At 44.2% G+C, this 24,905-nt stretch overlaps 1 protein-coding gene across 2 annotated transcripts in view; it reads right to left on the reverse strand.

The window, feature by feature from the left end:
• CTSO (cathepsin O) overlaps nt 1–22,134 on the reverse strand; it is a 94,830-nt gene extending 72,696 nt beyond the window's left edge. The window contains exons 1-2 of one of the 2 annotated variants that reach the window (XM_069243140.1): nt 21,673–22,134; nt 10,284–10,398 (exon numbers count right to left, since the gene is read on the reverse strand). In XM_069243140.1, coding sequence (XP_069099241.1) covers nt 10,284–10,398; nt 21,673–21,924 — 367 coding nt within the window. In that variant the 5' untranslated portion in view covers nt 21,925–22,134. The remainder of the gene's footprint in view (nt 1–10,283; nt 10,399–21,672) is intronic. The other variant, XM_069243147.1, reaches the window with a different exon arrangement.
• Between the last annotated feature and the right edge of the window lie 2,771 nt (nt 22,135–24,905).

Below are 24,905 nucleotides of genomic sequence, written 5' to 3' on the forward strand. Positions count from 1 at the left end.
TCTAAATTCTTAAAAGTCCTGCTAGGGCCTTGTGTGTTAAGTCCCTGTTTAGCATTGTCTTTTAGAGTTTAAAAGTTTGTTAAAAGTTTGAAATTAGATTCTAGAAACAGTTTTAGATTCTTTAAAAAGTATTCCAACTCTTAGCAGAATAATGTCTGATACAGAGATGCAGGTGGTGGAACTCGACACCACACCTTACCTCCATCTTAAGATGAGGGAGCTAAGGTCTCTCTGTAATATCAAAAAAATAACCATTGGCTCCAGACCTACCAAAATTCAGCTCCAGGAGCTGTTGGCAGAGTTTGAAAAAGCCAACCCCTCTGATGATGACATCACAGAGGAAGAAATTAGTGACTTGGAGGCCAATGTCCCTCCTCCAGTCCTAAATAGGGAGAACAGGACCCCTCAAGTCCTGTCTCCAACTGTGTTAGTCAGAAATAGTGAGTCCCTCACAGGAGGGTCCCACATTTCTGAAATCACTGAGGATGCTCTCAGTGAAGATGACCTCCTGTTAGCCAGGATGGCCAAAAGATTGGCTTTAGAGAGACAGCTCCTAGCCATAGAAAGGGAAAGACAAGAGATGGGCCTAGGACCCATCAATGGTGGCAGCAATATAAATAGGGTCAGAGATTCTCCTGACATGTTAAAAATCCCCAAAGGGATTGTGACAAAATTTGAAGATGGTGATGACATCACCAAGTGGTTCACAGCTTTTGAGAGGGCTTGTGTAACCAGAAAAGTGAACAGATCTCACTGGGGTGCTCTCCTTTGGGAAATGTTCACTGGAAAGTGTAGGGATAGACTCCTCACACTCTCTGGAAAAGATGCAGAATCTTATGACCTCATGAAGGGTACCCTGATTGAGGGCTTTGGATTCTCCACTGAGGAGTACAGGATTAGGTTCAGGGGGGCTCAAAAATCCTCGAGCCAGACCTGGGTTGACTTTGTTGACTACTCAGTGAAAACACTAGATGGTTGGATTCAAGGCAGTGGTGTAAGTAATTATGATGGGCTGTACAATTTATTTGTGAAAGAACACCTGTTAAGTAATTGTTTCAATGATAAACTGCATCAGCATCTGGTAGACCTAGGACCAATTTCTCCCCAAGAATTGGGAAAGAAGGCGGACCATTGGGTCAAGACAAGGGTGTCCAAGACTTCAACAGGGGGTGACCAAAAGAAAGGGGTCACAAAGACTCCCCAGGGGAAGGGTGATGAGACAACCAAAACTAAAAATAGTAAAGAGTCTTCTACAGGCCCCCAAAAACCTGCACAGGAGGGTGGGCCCAGAGCCTCTTCACAAAACAATGGGTACAAGGGTAAAAACTTTGATCCCAAAAAGGCCTGGTGTCATAGCTGTAAACAGCATGGACACCAAACTGGAGACAAGGCCTGTCCCAAGAAAGGTTCCACTCCAAACTCCCATCCAGGTAACACTGGTATGGCTAGTCTCCAAGTGGGATCAACAGTGTGCCCAGAGCAAATCAGGGTCCACACTGAAGCTACTCTAGTTTCTGAGGGTGGGGTGGATTTAGCCACACTAGCTGTCTGGCCGCCTAACATGCAAAAATACAGACAGCAACTCTTAATTAATGGGACTAGAATAGAGGGCCTGAGGGATACAGGTGCCAGTGTCACCATGGTGACAGAGAAACTGGTTTCCCCTGGCCAATACCTGACTGGAAAAACTTACACAGTCACCAACGCAGACAATCAGAGAAAAGTACATCCCATGGCAATGGTTACTTTAGAATGGGGAGGGGTCAAGGGCCTGAAACAGGTGATGGTCTCCTCAAATATCCCAGTGGACTGTCTGCTTGGAAATGACCTGGAGTCCTCAGCATGGGCTGAGGTAGAACTAAAAACCCATGCAGCAATGCTGGGTATCCCTGAACTGGTGTGTGTGAAAACAAGAGCACAATGCAAGGCACAGGGTGAACAAGTAGAGCTGGAGTCTGGAAGAATGGCCCAGCCTACCAAGAGAACAGGAAAGTCAGTTGGGAAACCAACTACAACACAGCCAAAGAAAGGGAACCTCTCTTCTCAGGAAGAAGTTCTGCCCTCTGAGGGAACTGAGCCTTTGGAGCTTGAACCTTATCAGGTTGAGCTCTTAGGCCCAGGGGGACCCTCAAGGGAGGAGCTGTGTAAGGGACAAGAAACCTGTCCCTCTCTTGAAGGCCTTAGGCAGCAAGCTGCTGAAGAGTCCAAAGGCAAGAAAAATGGAACGCATAGGGTCTATTGGGAAGATGGACTCCTGTACACTGAGGCCAGAGACCCCAAACCTGGTGCCACTAGGAGAGTGGTAGTGCCTCAGCTGTTCAAGAAGTTCATCCTAACATTGGCCCATGACATTCCCCTTGCTGGACATTTGGGACAAACCAAGACGTGGGAGAGGTTAGTCAACCACTTCTACTGGCCCAATATGTCCAACATGGTTAAGGAGTTTTGCCTCTCCTGCCCCACCTGTCAAGCCAGTGGTAAGACAGGTGGGCATCCAAAGGCCCCCCTCATTCCACTTCCAGTGGTGGGGGTTCCCTTTGAAAGAGTGGGTGTGGACATAGTTGGTCCACTAGAACCTCCCACAGCCTCAGGAAATATGTATATCCTGGTAGTAGTGGATCATGCTACCAGGTATCCTGAAGCTATTCCCCTTAGGTCGACTACTGCCCCTGCAGTAGCCAAGGCCCTCATTGGTATCTTTACCAGAGTGGGTTTCCCTAAGGAGGTGGTGTCTGACAGAGGTACCAACTTCATGTCAGCATACCTAAAGCACATGTGGAATGAGTGTGGAGTGACTTATAAATTCACTACACCATACCATCCACAAACTAATGGCTTGGTTGAGAGATTCAACAAGACATTAAAAGGCATGATCATGGGGCTCCCAGAAAAGCTCAAAAGGAGATGGGATGTCCTCTTGCCATGTCTGCTTTTCGCTTACAGAGAGGTGCCCCAGAAGGGAGTAGGATTCTCACCCTTTGAACTTCTGTTTGGTCATCCTGTAAGGGGACCACTTGCCCTTGTCAAAGAAGGCTGGGAGAGACCTCTCCATGAGCCTAAACAGGACATAGTGGACTATGTACTTGGCCTTCGCTCTAGAATGGCAGAGTACATGGAAAAGGCAACCAAAAACCTTGAGGCCAGCCAACAGCTCCAGAAGTTTTGGTATGACCAAAAGGCTGCACTGGTTGAGTTCCAACCAGGGCAGAAAGTCTGGGTTCTGGAGCCTGTGGCTCCCAGGGCACTCCAGGACAAATGGAGTGGCCCTTACCCAGTACTAGAGAGGAAGAGTCAGGTCACCTACTTGGTGGACCTGGGCACAAGCAGGAGCCCCAAGAGGGTGATCCATGTAAACCGCCTTAAGCTCTTCCACGACAGGGCTGATGTCAATCTGTTGATGGTAACAGATGAGGATCAGGAGGCAGAGAGTGAGCCTCTCCCTGATCTTCTGTCATCAGACCCAAAAGATGGTACAGTAGATGGAGTGATCTACTCAGACACCCTCTCTGGCCAACAGCAAGCTGATTGTAGGAGAGTCCTACAACAGTTTCCTGAACTCTTCTCCTTAACCCCTGGTCAGACACACCTGTGTACCCATGATGTGGACACAGGAGACAGCATACCTGTCAAGAACAAAATCTTTAGACAATCTGACCATGTTAAAGAAAGCATCAAGGTGGAAGTCCACAAGATGCTGGAATTGGGAGTAATTGAGCGCTCTGACAGCCCCTGGGCTAGCCCAGTGGTCTTAGTCCCCAAACCTCACACCAAAGATGGAAAGAAAGAGATAAGGTTTTGTGTGGACTACAGAGGGCTCAATTCTGTCACCAAAACAGATGCCCATCCAATTCCAAGAGCTGATGAGCTCATTGATAAATTAGGTGCTGCCAAATTTCTAAGTACCTTTGACTTGACAGCAGGGTACTGGCAAATAAAAATGGCACCTGGAGCAAAAGAAAAGACAGCATTCTCCACACCTGATGGGCATTATCAGTTTACTGTTATGCCCTTTGGTTTAAAGAATGCCCCTGCCACCTTCCAAAGGTTGGTGAATCAAGTCCTTGCTGGCTTGGAGTCCTTTAGCACAGCTTATCTTGATGATATTGCTGTCTTTAGCTCCACCTGGCAGGATCACCTGGTCCACCTGAAGAAGGTTTTGAAGGCTCTGCAATCTGCAGGCCTCTCTATCAAGGCATCCAAATGCCAGATAGGGCAGGGAACTGTGGTTTACTTGGGCCACCTTGTAGGTGGAGGCCAAGTTCAGCCACTCCAACCCAAGATCCAGATTATTCTGGACTGGGTAGCTCCAAAAACCCAGACTCAAGTCAGGGCATTCCTTGGCTTGACTGGGTATTACAGGAGGTTTGTGAAGGGATATGGATCCATTGTGACAGCCCTCACTGAACTCACCTCCAAGAAAATGCCCAAGAAAGTGAACTGGACTGTGGAATGCCAACAGGCTTTTGACACCCTGAAACAAGCAATGTGCTCAGCACCAGTTCTCAAAGTTCCAGATTATTCTAAGCAGTTCATTGTGCAGACTGATGCCTCTGAACATGGGATAGGGGCAGTTTTGTTCCAAACAAATGATGATGGCCTTGACCAGCCTGTTGCTTTCATTAGCAGGAGGTTACTCCCCAGGGAGCAGCGTTGGAGTGCCATTGAGAGGGAGGCCTTTGCTGTGGTTTGGTCCCTGAAGAAGCTGAGACCATACCTCTTTGGGACTCACTTCCTAGTTCAAACTGACCACAGACCTCTCAAATGGCTGATGCAAATGAAAGGTGAAAATCCTAAACTGTTGAGGTGGTCCATCTCCCTACAGGGAATGGACTTTATAGTGGAACACAGACCTGGGACTGCCCATGCCAATGCAGATGGCCTTTCCAGGTTCTTCCACTTAGAAAATGAAGACTCTCTTGGGAAAGGTTAGTCTCATCCTCTTTCGTTTGGGGGGGGGTTGTGTAAGGAAATGCCTCCTTGGCATGGTTGCCCCCTGACTTTTTGCCTTTGCTGATGCTATGTTTACAATTGAAAGTGTGCTGAGGCCTGCTAACCAGGCCCCAGCACCAGTGTTCTTTCCCTAACCTGTACTTTTGTATCCACAATTGACAGACCCTGGCATCCAGATAAGTCCCTTGTAACTGGTACTTCTAGTACCAAGGGCCCTGATGCCAAGGAAGGTCTCTAAGGGCTGCAGCATGTCTTATGCCACCCTGGAGACCTCTCACTCAGCACAGACACTCTGCTTGCCAGCTTGTGTGTGCTAGTGAGGACAAAACGAGTAAGTCGACATGGCACTCCCCTCAGGGTGCCATGCCAGCCTCTCACTGCCTATGCAGTATAGGTAAGACACCCCTCTAGCAGGCCTTACAGCCCTAAGGCAGGGTGCACTATACCATAGGTGAGGGTACCAGTGCATGAGCATGGTACCCCTACAGTGTCTAAACAAAACCTTAGACATTGTAAGTGCAGGGTAGCCATAAGAGTATATGGTCTGGGAGTCTGTCAAACACGAACTCCACAGCACCATAATGGCTACACTGAAAACTGGGAAGTTTGGTATCAAACTTCTCAGCACAATAAATGCACACTGATGCCAGTGTACATTTTATTGTAAAATACACCCCAGAGGGCACCTTAGAGGTGCCCCCTGAAACTTAACCGACTATCTGTGTAGGCTGACTAGTTTTAGCAGCCTGCCACAAACCGAGACATGTTGCTGGCCCCATGGGGAGAGTGCCTTTGTCACTCTGAGGCCAGTAACAAAGCCTGCACTGGGTGGAGATGCTAACACCTCCCCCAGGCAGGAATTGTCACACCTGGCGGTGAGCCTCAAAGGCTCACCTCCTTTGTGCCAACCCAGCAGGACACTCCAGCTAGTGGAGTTGCCCGCCCCCTCCGGCCAGGCCCCACTTTTGGCGGCAAGGCCGGAGAAAATAATGAGAAAAACAAGGAGGAGTCACTGGCCAGTCAGGACAGCCCCTAAGGTGTCCTGAGCTGAAGTGACTCTAACTTTTAGAAATCCTCCATCTTGCAGATGGAGGATTCCCCCAATAGGGTTAGGATTGTGACCCCCTCCCCTTGGGAGGAGGCACAAAGAGGGTGTACCCACCCTCAGGGCTAGTAGCCATTGGCTACTCACCCCCCAGACCTAAACACGCCCTTAAATTTAGTATTTAAGGGCTACCCTGAACCATAGAAAATTAGATTCCTGCAACTACAAGAAGAAGGACTGCCTAGCTGAAAACCCCTGCAGCGGAAGACCAGAAGACGACAACTGCCTTGGCTCCAGAAACTCACCGGCCTGTCTCCTGCCTTCCAAAGATCCTGCTCCAGCGACGCCTTCCAAAGGGACCAGCGACCTCGACATCCTCTGAGGACTGCCCCAGCTTCGAAAAGACAAGAAACTCCCGAGGACAGCGGACCTGCTCCAAGAAAAGCTGCAACTTTGTTTCCAGCAGCTTTAAAGATCCCTGCAAGCTCCCCGCAAGAAGCGTGAGACTTGCAACACTGCACCCGGCGACCCCGACTCGGCTGGTGGCGATCCAACACCTCAGGAGGGACCCCAGGACTACTCTGATACTGTGAGTACCAAAACCTGTCCCCCCTGAGCCCCCACAGCGCCGCCTGCAGAGGGAATCCCGAGGTTTCCCCTGACCGCGACTCTTTGAACCTAAAGTCCCGACGCCTGGGAGAGACCCTGCACCCGCAGCCCCCAGGACCTGAAGGACTGGACTTTCACTGGAGAAGTGACCCCCAGGAGTCCCTCTCCCTTGCCCAAGTGGAGGTTTCCCCGAGGAATCCCCCCCTTGCCTGCCTGCAGCGCTGAAGAGATCCCGAGATCTCTCATAGACTAACATTGCGAACCCGACGCTTGTTTCTACACTGCACCCGGCCGCCCCCGCGCCGCTGAGGGTGAAATTTCTGTGTGGGCTTGTGTCCCCCCCCCGGTGCCCTACAAAACCCCCCTGGTCTGCCCTCCGAAGACGCGGGTACTTACCTGCAAGCAGACCGGAACCGGGGCACCCCCTTCTCTCCATTCTAGCCTATGTGTTTTGGGCACCACTTTGAACTCTGCACCTGACCGGCCCTGAGCTGCTGGTGTGGTGACTTTGGGGTTGCTCTGAACCCCCAACGGTGGGCTACCTTGGACCAAGAACTGAGCCCTGTAAGTGTCTTACTTACCTGGTTAACCTAACAAATACTTACCTCCCCTAGGAACTGTGAAAATTGCACTGTGTCCACTTTTAAAACAGCTATTTGTGAATAACTTGAAAAGTATACATGCAATTTTGATGATTTGAAGTTCCTAAAGTACTTACCTGCAATACCTTTCGAATGAGATATTACATGTAGAATTTGAACCTGTGGTTCTTAAAATAAACTAAGAAAAGATATTTTTCTATATAAAAACCTATTGGCTGGATTTGTCTCTGAGTGTGTGTACCTCATTTATTGTCTATGTGTATGTACAACAAATGCTTAACACTACTCCTTGGATAAGCCTACTGCTCGACCACACTACCACAAAATAGAGCATTAGTATTATCTCTTTTTGCCACTATCTTACCTCTAAGGGGAACCCTTGGACTCTGTGCATGCTATTCCTTACTTTGAAATAGCACATACAGAGCCAACTTCCTACAAGAAGTATACAGCACATTCTGTTCTGGAGCAGTATACATGGGCTTCTGTTCTGCAGCCATGTGTATATATAAATATCCTTATGCTCTGAAGTAGGGTAAGCAGTATACATATTCGTCCAAAGCCAGCCTTTTCTCTTTTAATTAAGTCCTTCATAGCAGACCATGTCAGTGAGAAAGATCTCATGTGTTTTGTCCACAGGGAACAGACAGTACCAATGAAAACTGTAACTAGCCCTGCCTTTCTGAAATACTGCGATGAACACCACAATATTAAAATCACTAGCACTGCTATTTGAACCTATGTTTCTAAGGGGCATGTGGATTTTGGCACCTTAGAAAAATGTGAGAGATAATCCTCTTCAGATTACATATCTGCACTACTAACATGTCAGTTAAAAAAGTGAGATGTACCTGGTTTAATGTACTTCAATTGAAGGTAAACAATGTTGAGTTTACCTTATCCTTGCCATAGACGTTGAGAAAGTGAAAAAAGCATATTTAAGCTGACTTCAATGAAATGACCCTATGGTCTCTTCAGCCAGATGCCCTGAAAAAAGCCTAGTCATGATTCCAGTCAGCAATGGTGTGCTCATCAACATCTGCAGTGAATGCATTATGCATCCTATCAGTCTTCCTCGTTCACGTTTAAGCTCAATTCTGAAGTGATTCCGCATCACATCTGACACTCTGTGAACCGTTGTATTTGTTAAATTCTCCCCAATTAGGCTTATTACCGCAAGTAAACACCTCACCCAGATTGCATCTGTATTTTATTGGTTCTTGACAAGCAGTAACCAAACAGTCTGGCTTTCCATGGTGGTAATCTTTTTTGATTTTGTTTTATTCTGTCATAGATCTCTTTTAGGATGCTACTCATTGGGATGTCAGGGTTCTTGAGGCGAACTGAGCCAGCCTATGACTGCCTCATAGAACCCTGGATTAGGTGTCAGAACGAGTGAGTCAAAGTTTTCGCTAACTGGAACCTACAGGTTTAGCATCCGTGGAATGTGTGGTTGAGCAAAACCCTTTATTTACCCTTGGCCCTGTTAGGAAATGTATGTGAATACATGGAATTAGCCAGAATTGGCTGTGGCAGACCCAGAGTCCATCAAAACTGGTGCAGAGCAGGAAGAGCAGGGAGATCAGGCTGTGGATTCTCTGTACAATACTAACACAGTGAACTGCATCAACGGCAAGGCATTGTGAAACTCCAGTTGTACCTTGGATCGCTGGAAGGTTCCACCTGCAGAGGCTGCATTCAAGCTGTCAAATAGTTGTTGCCCTGCTAACAGAAGAGTTGCCTTTCCTCTGTCTGGACCCATACCGGTTATTTTTGTGAACTAAGATACATAATCATAGCCCCATGCTCCCAGGATGTGCTATAAGTAATCATCTTGGAAAACTCTTTTCTGCATCTATGACTGGGAAAGCAGAATACATTGTGGGCCACATGTACGAAGACATGGTTTTGCGACTTGCAAACTGCAAATCGCAAAACCAGATGTACTACAGTGTCAATGACTGTTTGCGATTCGCAATGGGGTCGCAAATAGCGACCTACCTCATGAATATTCATGAGGTAGGTCGCTATTTGCGACCCCATTGGGAATGGCAGCACTCACAGGGATGGTGGCCTGCTGGGGTCAGCAGACCACCATGTCTGTGATTGCTTTGAAATAAAGCAGTATTTTTTATTTATTTTTATGCAGCCCGTTTTCCTTAAAGGAAAACAGAATGCATTTCGAAAACAAAAATGAAAAGAGTTCTTTTCATTTTTTCAGAGCAGGCAGAGGTCCGTGGGACCACTTCCCACTCTGAAAAAATGTTTTTGCATGCATTCACAAAAGAGAAGGGGTCCCATGGGGACCCCTTCCCTTTTGCGAATGGGTTAGCACCAATTTGAGACTTGCGCTAACTGCGATTGTTTTGTGACCGCATTCGCGGTCATACCTTGGACTGCGACTTGCAGTTAGTAAGGGAATGCCCCTTCCTAATTGCGACTCACACACCCTTTTTGCGATTTGGTAAATAGATTACCGAACCGCAAAATAGGGTCTGTACATACCAAAAACTTTTTTCCTGTCGCAAACGGTACAATTCTGCGAATCGGGCCGTTTACAACAGGAAAAATGGTACGTACATCTGGCCCTGTATTTCTCCACTCCCCCCTACCCTTCTTGTGAAGCACTGACCTTTTTAAAGGAGTTTTTCTGACTGCACAGTTATCCATCACTTTTATATTGAACAGTGATCTTGTATTCATATAGCTTGGCGCTTGCTCATGAGGCGAGTATTTGCTGCTCTATGAACAGGTGTTAGAAAATATAAATATATATTAGTCAAAAAGATGCTCATCAATGCTGCTTAGGATGAAAATGGCACATAACAGAGTGTGTTCAAGTAATGTGCTTTGCTTTATGGAGTGGGTCTGTCTGGTGAAGGACAAACCCACCTCAGGCTTTAGTAGAGAAGAAGCCATGGCCGAAAGAATAATAGGCATGCAGAATCAAGCCTTTATAAAGTTTTGAGATACACAGCTCACTATGGGGCAAGGGAAAAAAGCGCTTACAATCTTCTCTATTTAGATACTTTAAATAGCAGATAATAATGCAATGCAAGAACAGAAATGTAATATACCTCTGAACTCTTCCGGCAACAAATCAGAAAACTGGTTGATTCCATAGACTGCAGTGTTATTGCCACCAGATGATTGAGACATGGCATTCAAATAATTTTGTCTTCGTATACTTGCCTGAAAAATAAAACATTAAGATTCTCAATCTATTACTTTCCAAAGGCATTTGTCAACCAATGTAGATGGGTATTTTGGCTTTTCAAGTTGTTGTTTTCCCTTTAATAAAATCTTTCTGCCAATAACTAATAAGTAAACACATTCAAAATATGTGAAGTCTCTCCAGTAATTGGAATGATTACCAACAGTATTTAGCCATTACAAACAGCCAAAATAGCCTACTAATAGCCTACTAATTATTGTCTATATCTAGTCAAAAATATTGTTTATACATTGTCAAAGAAACAACACATTTGATTTGTGTTTAGGTAGGTATACTGTTTATCAACAAAATAAGGACAGTATAGAAATGGTTTATTTCCTATACGTACAGGTCTCTATGTCAAATGCTTAGACAAACAAGTTACGTAACATTGGTAACATTCTTCCTGGTAGAGACTATCTTGTCGCAGTTTCAATGTTTGATTATTACCCCTGGTGTCATAGGGGATCTGGAAATCTTTCAACAGTACATCGGCATACCAGTAGGTGATGACGTACATCTATGCCTTGACTTTATTCCACTCTGGAAATGACGTGCAGAGCTTATATAGGCACAACTACTGCAAGGTGATGTTTTTACCGACATGGAATGGTGTAATGCCATCTGTATTTACCCACCAACTCTATCTTGACCACTGACTCCATTTTGAGCTTAGCTTAGCTTCAAATGTCGTCACATCGGTGGCGCAGGCATTTTTCCACGCACAGCTTGTTTTCTACACTGAACATGTTTATGTTCTTCTTCCTAGCACAAGGTTACACCATGTTGGAAAAAAACATGGGGGATGTGGAAGGTACATGATAAGAGAAGGCTTCAGCCCTGGGAACGCATCGGAGCATGGCCCAGACACAGACCGAGCACAGCCTAAACTTGAATTTCGTAACTTACACCAAGGGAGGACGAGGTTTACAGAACCTTCCTCCTGGGTTTGTTTAAGGGATATAAGGTAGGGAGGCTTGGCACTGAGTTAGAAGGTACCCTGAATGTGGACGCACAGTTCATGGTAAAATATCCCATGTTGGAAGGATCTCCTACTGCCTCAGCCGTCCAGGACTCCTCGGCTTGATGTTGGTAAGGATGAAGAAGTCAACCCCCATGGTGATGCATTTTAATTCTTAATTATCTAGCTTTGCTGTGCACAAATATATATATGTATATATATATATTTTCACTGCATACATGTTGGTTGTTGTTGTATTGCAATTTTTCTGCCTATCATTGTTTAACTGCTGTGATTATTTTGGTATCTACACATGTTTTACTGCATTCAAGTAAAATGCTCTTTTCATATTATTTTTGTGTGCTTTTGTTTGAGATCTGGAAAGTGCCTTAATATTTTCATTACTCACACTAAGAGTGCTGCATTCTTTGACTTCATTCTCTCTGCGTTTGAAGCTAAGCAGAACAATTTGGCATTGTCTGCATGATTTTAAAGTGAAAATGTTTGGCAAAAAGTCAAAGGCAGTTTCCCAGGAGCCAAATGACATACCAGGGTGGGAAAAAGCACCCTATGATGTTCTTGCAAATGAATGGTCTTGTGGAGCAGGGTTATGTGAGAATTGGGATGGTTGTCTTATTGATGCTGAACCAAAAACTGTTTTACTCTGTTTACAGAAAGTGCCAACACAACAGGGCCATGATTATCTATTTGAGGCAGACGGAATTGGATTCCATTACCTACTCACAGAAAAATGCATGAAAATTGTGCAAAGTTAGAACAAGAAAATCAGCAACTGGAGAGGCAGCTAGTTGAAGCTAAAAATACCATAACCATGCTGTCTTGTCAGAATAACTTATTGCAGGATAAAGTGGATACTTATCAATCTATCGCAGAAAAGACAGCCATTCGTGTTGCCCACTACAGATACCGTAAATGTAGAATCAATCAAAAGAAAGTTCATTTAGTCATTGCTAAAGGAGGGTTAAATTGGGACCTTGATGCCAATATTTGTGATTCCACCGATTTTTCTGATTGCAGTGATGATGTTGTTAAAAAAGGTGAGGGCCAGTTTGAGACAAGTGAACAGAAAACAATTCAGCCCATATACAGACGAAAGTTACATCAGGGACCTCAATTCCCTGCAGTCATGCAGTGTAACCAGAAGCATCCTACAGAGTCAGACTGGCCCTAAAATGATACGCCTTGGTATACATTAAGAGATGCAATGCAGAGCATTAAGGAGGAGGGAATGAAAACTGATATTTTTCTGGGTGATGCTCACTGTCTACTAGATGGACTGCTCTTTGGGTCAGTGCAAAACAGGATATTTTGCTTTTCTTCTCCAGCTTACAAACATGATAATGGCTCTATTAATCAATCAGACAGGCAATCCTGTAAAATATGTGCTGGGGGCAGTTTGTGAATGTAAACTGAATTTTATGATCTCACTGTGGAGCCAAAGGTCTTTTGAAGTCATTTTCAATGGAACCTGAAAATCTTCAATTTTGTGTGGGTGGAGAATGTTGACAAGTATGTGACATCTGAGGGCAAAGTAGATGATTTAATTTCTGCTACAACTGTTACTTGTGTGAATTGTAGATTTTCCTAGCCAGTTGGTGAAGGAGAGTCATGATTTTATTAAAGACAAAAGATAAATATTATGCAATTTATTTCTATGTTGTTTAGTGAAGAGCACCTTTAAAGCATTACATTTGCCATGGCCCTACCCTCCTTGGCAGGAAGTAACAACATATAGATAACACATCAATCCACAATAAATAGAGGCAGTTTAAACTGTATGTCCTCTTTTTTTGATGCCTGAGGTTTGAAGTCCGTGAAAAAACCTAAACCTAAAAGTAACAGAAATACCATAAGTAGCCAATCTAATACATTTTGCCTCAATGATCTTCCATACAGACAGGGTCTTTCATCAACAAAGGTGTCTCTCCCATTACCCACATCACATCATGACATCTTAGACCATTATTGGGTTGGTCATGATTGGGACTAGAAATAACTGCAAGCACCATATTACCAACAATGTCAGGTCGGGCATACATGTAATGATGGGTTAATATTAATCTATGTTTTTAATAAAATCTGGACTCTCCTTCACCAACTGACTCAGAGAACATGCAATTTTATTACAAGACGTGGGGCTAAAATTATGCAAGTTTGAAACATATTAACAACTGTCCTTCCTGCATGCTGAGGAAGCTTACAATAACATGTTTTAAACATGGTTACTCTAAACCAATCTGCTGATTTAAGTATATCCTCTAATCTACCTCCTGCCCAAAATGCTTTTGATACCATAGCACCCTGGATTCAATGTACCCCTAAACAACCTGTTTTCAACCCCGCAAGATCCATCACCCATTTAAATCATCTACTTATGGAAGTTGCAAATATCAGAGAGAACAGTTTGCATAATTAAATCAATAACTTTGGGGCATAGATTCAAAGGGTCTCTGTCACCTGCACCTAGTGTTCATGGCACCCCACAACTATGGGTGTGAGGGGAATGAAGGAAATTTGATAAACATAGAGACATTTGATATACACCTTGTAATGGTATATGGACCCCCAGTGGTGAGAAATACATTGTAGAAGCATCTATGTATCCAACAACAGAAACCCCTTCTAAATAATAGTAGGGGTAGCAACATAACCAACTTGCAGGATACAAACTTCAAAAAGAGTTATCATTTTCTTCTCATCATTGGAATATTTGCAAAGCCAAATCCACATCCCATAAAACAGATTACCTGGGTTTAGGAGGGGTTTGCATATATAATCCCCTTTATTAACTTGCAAGTCAAAGGGTGTGCCCTAACTGGTTTACCACCAACTTTCTGATGTCCTGCTGATATTGCTCACCTGTACCCAAAATAAAGTCTCATAGGATTTCTGACCAGCCACACACGATTCCAAGAAATTTAAAATTGCTGTGACATCTGATGAAACAGGATCCACATCCTGTTCTATACATCAGACATTGATCATGCTTAGAGCCTTGAAAATCTATTCATTCATGATGCCAGTCACTGGAATCATGGAGAATGCTTATATATTGGTGTGCCGCCAAATTGCATGGATCTGTTAGATGCTCTACTTCTACAGGTAACTTCTGATTAAGACAAAACTCCTAGAGTGCCCTGGCCAACTCTGCTGGAGGTCCCACAAATTGATTTGTGCCCCCTGCTCCGTTGATGTACCAGACTGCTATCAGATTGTCCATATGCAGGACTAAGGGCCAGATGTAGCAACTTCCGCATTTGCGATTCTGAAATTGCGAGTCTGTGCGACTCGCAAATTCCGAATCGTAAATGCGGATGCAGAACGGTGTCTCAGACACTGTCTGCGACTCAAAGCGGGGTCCCAAAGACCCACCTCATAAATATTAATGAGGTGGGTCGCATTTTGCGACCCCATAGCGAGTCCCAGCACTCACAGGGATGGTGGCCTGCTGAAGTCAGAAGACCTCCATGTCTGTGACTGCTTTTTAAATAAAGCAGTTTTATTTTTTTTATTTTGCAGCCTGTTTTCCTTAAAGGAAATAGAGTTGCAAAATAAAAAAAATAACGAAACCATTGCCTGCTCTGCAAAAAACCTTTTGGGCAACATTCACAAAGGGGAAGGGGTCCCATGGAGACCCCTTCCTTTTTGCGAATGAGTTACCACAAGTGTGACACTGGTGGTAACTGCGAATTGCTCTGCGACCGCATTCGCGGTCACAAAGCAATTTTGCATTGCGATGCGAGTCGCAAATAGGAAGGGAACACCCCTTCCTATTTGCGAGTCGCATTCACAATTTGCGAGTCGGTACCGACTCGCAAATTGTGAATGTGCATCGCAGAAGGCTTTTTGCATGGCGCAAAGTGCGATTTTTGCAGTTTGCACCATGCAAACAGCTTGCTTCATCTGGCCCTAAACTCTTTACCTTGCACTTTATCAGTCTATGAAGTGTAAATCAGCCTGCAAAAAAAGATCTAAACAACTTATGTGCATTGACAACTTCCTCCTCGAACAACTTCCTCCAGTCGAGAAGGTGCCACACCTGGCACCCCAATCCCAGAGATGTGCATTTGAATATAACAGTATATCTAGGGAGGCTGGGAAGATGGCCCTTCAATCCATCTATATGCCACAGCCAACACTTTATTTCTTTTTTTGCTTACGAGATGAACAGAACCATCTTTGAGTAGTCTAGTTCCCTTTATAAATGTTTTATTTTTAGTCTTTGCAAAGCCCTGTAAGAAGGGGTGCTGGATAGCTAACCTGACTTGAGAATGAAAGAAGGTCCACTAGCCTTGCTAAATGTTGGAGAAAACTTTCTTTTGAGCAAATGTCATCCTCACGTCCTTCTTTATTACCTTAAACTTTACCTCTGGGTGCAAGAATATCTTTTTGTCTGAGTCTACTAAGACTCCTACAGATTCTATCCTTTGTTAGCGTGCCAGATCAGATTTCTATCAATTTATGATAAAGCCTTGATGCTGTATTCATTCTACAGCTGTCTGTACCTGCTTCCACAAAAGATTAATTTCTTGACCTAGGAATATCATATCATAAATGTATATGACCATCCTCAGCCCCGGGGACAGGTTTTATCAGCTTGGTAAATGTAGAAGAGAATAGACCAATTGGAAGGGGCTTTAACCTGAACACATGTCCTAGCCAATGGAACTGCAGGTACTTCAGGCAGCTGAGACATCTGGTACTGTTAAATAAGCATCCTTCAAATCTAGATGCATCATTCAGTCCCCTGGAAGGAGAATATCTCTGAAACTGACTACTGTCTCCATTTAAAATGGTGATAAAGGACAAACTGAGATATCTCAGATTTATTACAGGCCTGAAATTTGTGTTTTCTTTCTGAACTCCAAATTTATTATTTACAACCCCTCTCTCTTTTGTGTAACTAACAAGCCGCTATAGCCTCTTTCTGATATAACCCCTGTACCTCCAAACAAGTCAACCATAAAGAAGTCTACCCTATTCCACAATGGGAAAAGTGCCTGAAATAGTATGAACAGTTAGCAAACCGACCCCTGTATCTGCCTGCCCAGGGAGACACACAACAAAACAGCCTCATCGGTAAGGATTGAGCCTTACTCAGAGAGCCAAATGCATGAATATCCAAACCATTATTAAATAAAACACCCTTGGCTGTTTATTCCTGCCTCAGAATTGGCAAATTCTCCAAACTTTGTATCAAATCTAAGCAAAAGTCCTTTGCATCTCTCATAAGCCAAACCCACATCTGCCTTACCCAAAAAATATACTGCCTGTTAGACCCATCTAGATATTAATTCCAGGTCCAATGTCTCATTTGCATTTTTAGCTTGCTCAGCTAAGCACAAAAACCTTTTCCTAAAGACCCAAGGTGTCTAACATTTTATCCTGACATGATGACCAGGTTCCATCCTGTTAGACCTGGCATCCTTGGTGTAGGCTCCCCTGTCCTTTTGCTTCAGCTTCCTATGTTGTGACTATGTGCTGGACTTTGTTTTTGCTGCTTTTTGGTACTCTGGCACTTCACCACTGCCGAACTGTGCTAAACTGCAAGTGCTCTCTGTGTAAACTGTATGTGTAATTGGCTTTTCCATGATTAGCATATTTGATGTACTAGTAAGTCCCTGGTAAAGTGCACTAGAGGTGCCCAGGGCCTGTAAATCAAATGCTACTAATGGGCCTGCAATACGGATTGTGCCGCCCACATAAGTAGCCATGTAAACATGGCTCAGACCTGCCACTGCAGTGTCTGTGTGTGCCGTTTTAAACTTCCAATTCTACCTGGCAAGTGTACCCACTTGCCAGGCCCAAACCTTCCCTTTTGGTACATGTAAGGCACCCCTAAGATAGGTCCTACGTAGCCCCATGGGCAGGGTGCAGTGTATGTTAAGGGTAGGACAAGTACTGCTGTGCTGTACGTGTCCTGACAGTGAAATACTGCCAAATTTGGTTTTCACTGTTGCAAGGCCTATCTCTTTCAGAAGTTAACATGGGGACTATCTTTAAATATCCCTTAAGTGCAGTTTCTCATTGGAAGCAGATAGAGATATGGAGTTTGGAGCGTTTGAACCCACAATTTAAAAAATACACCTTTCGGTAAAGTTGGTTTTTAGATTGTCCATTTGAAAATGCCACTTTTAGAAAGTTGGCATTTTCCTGCTTAACCATTCTGTGCCTCTGCCTGCTTGTAGAATCCACATATGGGTAAGACTGACAGTTGGGCTGTTTGTGAATTCCCTCTAGACAGTGACGCGAAGGGAGCTGGGGTGTAGCCTCAATATCCTGATGAGTCCCCTGGGCTAGAGTAGGGAGGGAGGAGCTGACACTCACACCTGAAAGGGCTATGCCTATCCTCACACAATGCAGTCTCCAACACCCTAGTGTGTGTCTGGGGCCAGGCCTGGGGAAGACAGGATCTTGTAAACAACAGAGTCTTTCCTTTGAGGTTTGCCTACTTCAAATGCTGAAAGGAGTACAAGTAGTGAACCCAAAATCCCAGAATTTTAGATTACTTCTGGATCAAGAGGAAACTCTGTCAAGGAGAAGAGCTGAAGAGCTGGAGGAGGATTACTGCCCCTTTGCCTTTGAGTGTGCTTTGTTGGGTTGGCCTGCAGTTGCTGCTTCTGCCTGTGAGAGGAAAAAGACTGGAGTTTGCTGTGTTTTCCTGCTTGTGAAGTGTCTCCAAGGGCTTGGAATGAGCTTGCCCCCTTTTCTGAAGCCTCAGGGCAATCAAAGACTTTCTCTGGTAGTACCTGGACTCTTTCTGAGACTCCTACCCTGCCAAGTGGTGCCTACCCCAGTCCCTAGGGCCCTTGAAAGGAGAAGCTGGTGGAACCAAGATTGAAATTCATGCACACGAGCTGTACTGGAGACAAATTGATGCAACACCAGCTTCGCGGCTGAAAAATCAACACGCCACCTGCATCATCGCTGGGAAGTAGATGCAACACCCGTGTCTGGCTGCCATAATTGATGCATCACCCTTGCGGTGTGGCTCTTCACTACCGTGTGCCAGAATTTCGCACCCATCGTCGCTGGGTGTCCAAATGACCATGATACTGCGTAGATCTGAGGTTGCCCGTCCAGAAATCAACGCATCCTACTTCTGCGGGAGAGAAGAATGACACATCGCCAACCTGACCTGAGAAGAAACGATGCGCGGCCTCACTTGCAACTAAGGAATCGACGCATCGCTGACCTTTCTGATGCACGCTCACCTGTGAGGCTTTATTTTTGACGCAAAACAAGTACTTTGTGTAAAAGCAAAGCATCCATTGTTTTCTATGTAGTAGGACTCTTTTCAGTTTAAAAATTCATAACTTTGCTTGTGTATGTTGGATTTTTGTTGCTTTAGTCTTGTTTGATTTAGATAAATATTGGCTATTTTTCTAAACAGGTGTTGTGTCACTTTTGTGGTGTTTTTACTGCATTATTGTGTGTTTGGTACAAATACTTTATACACTGCCTCTGAGATAAGCCTGACTGCTTGTGCTTAGCTATCAAAGGGGTGAGCAGGGCTTATCCTAGGTGTATATCTTCCTGACTAGAGTGAGGGTCCCTGCATGAACAGAATGCATACCGACTGCCAATCAGAGACCCCATTTCTAACGCACCCACACCCCTTCTGGGGCCTTTACCAACTCTACTTAAGTAAATGACAATTTTGTTGTTCCAAACTGCGATCATAGCTGCTTTATCTGAAATGACTGGTCTGGGGTAGTCTGCCCTCATTTTGGATCTTGCTGCTCTGTCAACTAGAATTCTGATTCTTGATTTTACATAATCATCCACAAAAGGTGGCGAAAACTACTCAATGTAATTCAAGCACTGTAACAAATCAGAGTCAAACATGGGGATTCCTGCTGCATCCAAAACCACTGTTTGTATTTTATTCGCCATTTTCAGTTTTTTCTAGGGGAGCGAGATGGCAGTATCTTCATCAGCGTAATAAGTGTCATCATCATACAAATTATTGGCAAACTGACTGTTTACTTGTTGATATCCTTTTATATGGCCCACCCAAAGCACCCATATTAGGCTCCTGCCATAGGGGAAAGACCTTTCTATACTGTGGAAATTGAAATGCCTCCATCCATATTACGCTCAATCTCCTGAGGTTCCACAACCAACAGTTTATGTTTATTTTTCATTAATCTTTTGCACTAGCAGGAGCAGACAAAGACAAGGAGACGGCTGCTGCCATTGAATTAACAATATCATTAGCTACATTTTTCAAAGAGGAGGAAACCACCTTTTGAATTGATTTTGAACCAGAGCGCCTGATTTAGAGGTTGGCGGATGGGTTTGCTCTGTCCCAAATGTGACGGGTATCCCACCCACCTTACGACAATGTCATCATATCCTATGGACATCATAATTCGGCAGAGGGGATATCCGTCACTTTTGTGACGGAGTAACCCGAATCAGACCCAGAGTTATAAAAAAAAAAAAAGAAATACATACATTTTTCTTAAACACTTCAGGGCATATTTATACTTTGCTTGCGCCATTTTAGCGTTAATAGTTTTAATGCTAAAATGCCGCTGAGGTAACTCCATATTTATATTTTGATGCTAGACACATCTAGCATAAAAACATTGGAGTTAGCGTCATGTTGTGGATGCGGCAAACTACCTTGCGCTAATTAGATGCAAGGTAGGTGTTCCCGTCCACAATATGACGCTAACCCCCTACCGCCTTATTTGTACTCCTGCACAGAAACCAGGCACATGGAGTAGGCGGACCCAAATAATGGCGCTAAGCATGCTTAGCGCCATTAGTTAACAACTGGGTCAGACCAGGCATTAGGGTACCTGTGGACTCATTTCCATGACCAAACACCACGGGATGGGCCCACAGATGCCCACCACAAGCCCCAGCAACACCCACACCAGAGAGGCACCATAGGATGGAGAACCCCATCCTGGATAAGTATAGGTAAGAATATATATTTTTTTTAATGTGCCATTAGGGCCCCTTGCATAGGGCCCCCTGTCTGGCACTGGGTCATATGGCCTTGCCCAGGGGACACTGGTCCTCTGTGCTGGCCATTGGGGTAGTGGGCATGAGTTCTGTCTTTACTATGATAGGACTCATTTTGGGTGCTAGTGCATCAGAAATGACACTAGGCTAGTTATTTATTGCTGCTTACCAGCCTAGGGTCATTTCTGCCTCACTAGCGCCTTTTTCCCTACCGCCATCCTCCCGGCTAACGTCTTTTTCTTAGACACTAGCCTTTCCTTGGCACCTGGGTATGCCATTCCACAGATATGGTGCCCGGCTGCCGCTATGGAATGGCGCTAAGGTTTTGACACAAAACTGCGTTAGCGCAGTTTTGCATCAAAAACCATAAATATGCAGCTTCATCTTCAAAATCTCTACTGATATCAGCGTTATTAACCTCATTCATAATGAAAAAAAATTAATTGAGCCCTCAAAATATGAGGTTATAACGGCGAGCAGTGTGTCCTCAAAAAAGTCTGATTGTAGAGATGCAATGCAATAAATGTTTTCCTTTTGCACTTTGCAGGGGCGTCCGATAACGTTTCGTTACGATACTGGCAGGGGCACTTTAACGTGGAGACTGCCAAAATAAAGCTGTTCTGGGCTTTAGAAAAAAATCTAGTCTCCCCCCACCTGAATCGGGTCTGTTGGCATGTATGAACATGTACTTAACTCAAGAGGCAAGAAGGAACGACATGCTGGTGTGCCCATATTTATATTGGATGTACGTATTTTCTTGTTGTTTTTATTTCACCCCAGAGGGTAGGATAATGGGAAATGTAGTGCTTTAAAAATACTTTTTAAAAGATAACACAATATGAGCTGTTTGCGTAAAAAAAAAAAAATAATAACATTCGTATTTCCCGACGTTGAATTGTGAAACACAGCCAGGTTGCAATCTCACGCTAAAAAGAGTGATTAATAGTACATAAATATACTGTGTCAATTTATGCACACAATTTTAACAATGGCATGGATGCAGTTGTATTATATACTACCCACTCTCACTTTTACATACGTAAAAATGTGGTTACAGTACGAAATGCTAGGTGGACCTCTGTTCGCGGTCTCATCCTGCCATCTAATGGCTCGGATGGTAATGCACGCCTAGAGGATGCCAGGAAATCTGGAAAACAAGGTACAATGTTCACCTTCCGCTTCGCAGTTCCAGCGCAGCTCCCACCCACTCTTCCCCTACAACACACTCAGAAATAACACACACAGTTACTCTCTCAGAAATGAAAAAAGAAGAAACCAAATACTGAAATACCAGGAAGCTCTGTTCTCTGTGTCTGTAGTCGTGGGTGCCAGCGGGGAGAGGCTTGTTGTATTTAAATAGGAAGTTCAGGAAGATATCACTGTTCTGCCCATCCGGCGCTTCCTGTGCAGGATGGCCGCGACCGCTGCTGTTGTACGGGGCTGTTCCTCCTCTTGGATCGTGCGCCCGAGCCACAGAACGAGGTGGGAAGAAGGCTTGCGCCAAGGCTGGGAGCACGCATAGCATCAGTAGTGCAGGAAACATGGCAGTTTACTAAACAGCAAATTATTTCTTTCGTGTAATTATGCACTCAGAAATGTGCAGCGGAGTGTTAGCAGAGACGCCGCGGCTGACAATTCCTGCTGTTAACTATCAATGCAATGGACCAGCGGCATAGCATTAATTATTGTTACAGCCTATGACATCCTCGAACAAAACACATGATCCTTCACAGCCAAAGCGGCATGTCTCTCCAGGTTCGCTAACAACGCGAGAACTGGATTCCTGTTTTACTTTCAGTTTTGTTTTGTATTCTGTTTGGGTGGGAAGACCAGAAAGAAAAGTGCATGTGTGTAGGCGTGACAAAGATTCTGATCTATTATTTTGCTGTGCACTTGCACTCAAATGTAGCGTTTGGTCTACACAATATATCGATGCTATAAAGAGTGTGTGTTTCGCTGTTGCCTCCGGATTGCCCGCTTTCTTTTTCGTAGCGGCCAAGTTATCAGATTGTTAATGTGTGACATGTCCATGTTTTCAGTCCAGCTGTGAGTGGCGTTCAAGTGCCAATGTGTGACACTTAAGAGTGAGACTTTCTTGATAGTAAATTCAGTCGCGAGCTGCAGTCTCGTTGCACAATACAGAAATCTTCATTTCCTCCTGTGCCATTCTGGGCTTGTTTGTATTCGTTTCTTTTTGGTTACGCAGAAAATATGTTAGGAAGTTACGGGGGACATGAAAAGGCATATGCTTATCTTGCAAAGGCATCACTTTAGTTCTGTACAATGCGGTCGATACTGATAGAGCGTTCCAGCCTAATAATTTACCTGTAGTTGGACGCTCTTGGGTCGATGAATCTTTTGGCCAAGTGGGACTCTCCTTACCCGGGAGTAATCAATCAAAATCAACAATCAATAATCAATAGCGAACATAAGCAATGCCCTGATCAACATAACACTTCACAATTAATCCAGAATACATTTCGGCGAAACCATGACCTTTCGGTCATGAATAACCACACCAGTTTATGCAAAGTTAATGAATTTATTTCCCTATATTAACAGAGCTAGCACAATGTAGATGTGTCTCAACACCAAATGATATATGTAAATGAACATTAATAGCTGTCCATAACGGCGGAAAAGATGCAATCTATGCAGCATTTGAATAACAATGCCTTTGATAATGGCAACACAAACCACTAAAACTACAATCTGTAATGGGCTAATTGCATACATTTAGTCAGCATAACAAGGTCTCAAATTGCATCGTGCATCAAATGAATCCTCATCTAACCTTAAATTAGCATCGGCATGTGGGACTTCATGCAAAAACAATTTAGCAACATTAATTTGGAAAACTCCTAACTAGGGCTCTTATCAAAATTCAGCAGTTGGTTACCTAAAAAGAAACACAATGCAATTGTACAATTTTCCTTTCATATTTACCAAATTCAATCAGCATTCAAGGAAGTCTTCGTCTCACAGGTACCGGTTTCGATCAGCATGGGTACCGGTTCCAATCAGCATGGGACGGGGCAAAGGGGCAGGGTGGACGGGGCAGTTGCCTCACGGCGGCAAGATAAATAGGACAACTATTACTTCATGCAAAGGGACGTATCAAAGTTAAAGTCTCTAGGGCGAGAACTACTCAAAGTCTCTTTCTCTCGATTAGAGAAAGCATCAAAGTCTCTCAAAATGGCGTCGAACATCAATTGGCATCGTAGAAGATAGGCAATAATGTCCGATGGGTAATGGCTGGCTGGTAAAGTTCGTAATGGGCTATAATGGCTATAATGGCTGCTTTCTTCTTGTGCACCTGGTTTAAATAGACAACAGTTCAAATCCAGTAGGGTCTTCCATTGGAGGGTTCATAGGTTGGCTTCAAATTGTCCAATCAAAAACAACAGTTCTCAAGCTTCTACCTAGGCATACATTATCCTTGGAGTCGGGAACGTAAGTTGCAACATATTTTACCAATTAACTCACTTTCAGAGCGTCCATTGTCTGCACCTGCAGATTGACCTTGGAGCTAAGAAGAAGATGCCAGGCTGGCATGAAACCTTAAAGATAAGCATGTGAACCGATCTCACTGGAAAAGTACAGCTTCAAGCAAGAATACACGTTTACTAGCACATTGGAAAAATACGAGCATCTAAACCGTGAGACAAGGCAGCTAGGCCAAAGCCTCCACTAAAGTTATGCTAAGCTAAAGCATTTCTAACAAGCAAATCATGGCACACGTTTACGATTATGTCAAACTAGTACAATTCTAATACATCACGTTATATGAAGCACGCTTATAAATGTTGGCAAACTACTCTGAGGGCACATTTGTCCCCGTACAATCTTATTTAGTTCGATTAAAGTCACACTTGATTATTGCTACACTACGTTTATGCGCTAATAAATGTAAAACCTTCATTTCAGCGTCATCAATACCAGGTGGGTTTTAGAGACTATTGACATTTTTTGTAGACTAGTAGCATACATTTTTGGCAAGGCTCCTTGTTATACTCGGTGCCTTTTGCAACCCAGGCAATTTGTCTTTTGATGTGTGGACACTACACTGTCTGCGTAATACTAAACACATCCATTCGCTTTCTGTGTGTAACAACTCTTGGTATTTTTCTCTTTCAGAAAATACAGTCGAATTAAACAAAACATCCTTCTGGTTATCAATAAACTGGAAGGGCAGCCTAGTGGATTAATGCACATGCTGTAGCTTTGTGTGACCTTCACTGCAGAAAGATTGCGAGACTCGCATGACTAGATAGTATTACCAGAAGTGCCTCCCAACTGGGGAGTGTGCCTGCCAGGCTGAGTTTTATACAACTGGTCTTCCAAGCTTGGTTGAAGGTCTACTGGGGTTGCGGGAGCAGGCAGTGCATCTAAGTCTCAAAAGAGTTGTGGATGATCGAGTTCCTAGCTGTCAGAGAGTCAGCTGCGACTGATGTCAGAGCGCTGGTAATATTACAGAAAGCCTAGCGCAACAGCCGCTGGTAGCACTGTAGAAAGCTTAGAGCA

The sequence above is a fragment of the Pleurodeles waltl genome, chromosome 1_2, assembly GCF_031143425.1.
Source record: "Pleurodeles waltl isolate 20211129_DDA chromosome 1_2, aPleWal1.hap1.20221129, whole genome shotgun sequence".
Classification (NCBI taxonomy): Eukaryota; Metazoa; Chordata; class Amphibia; order Caudata; family Salamandridae; genus Pleurodeles; species Pleurodeles waltl.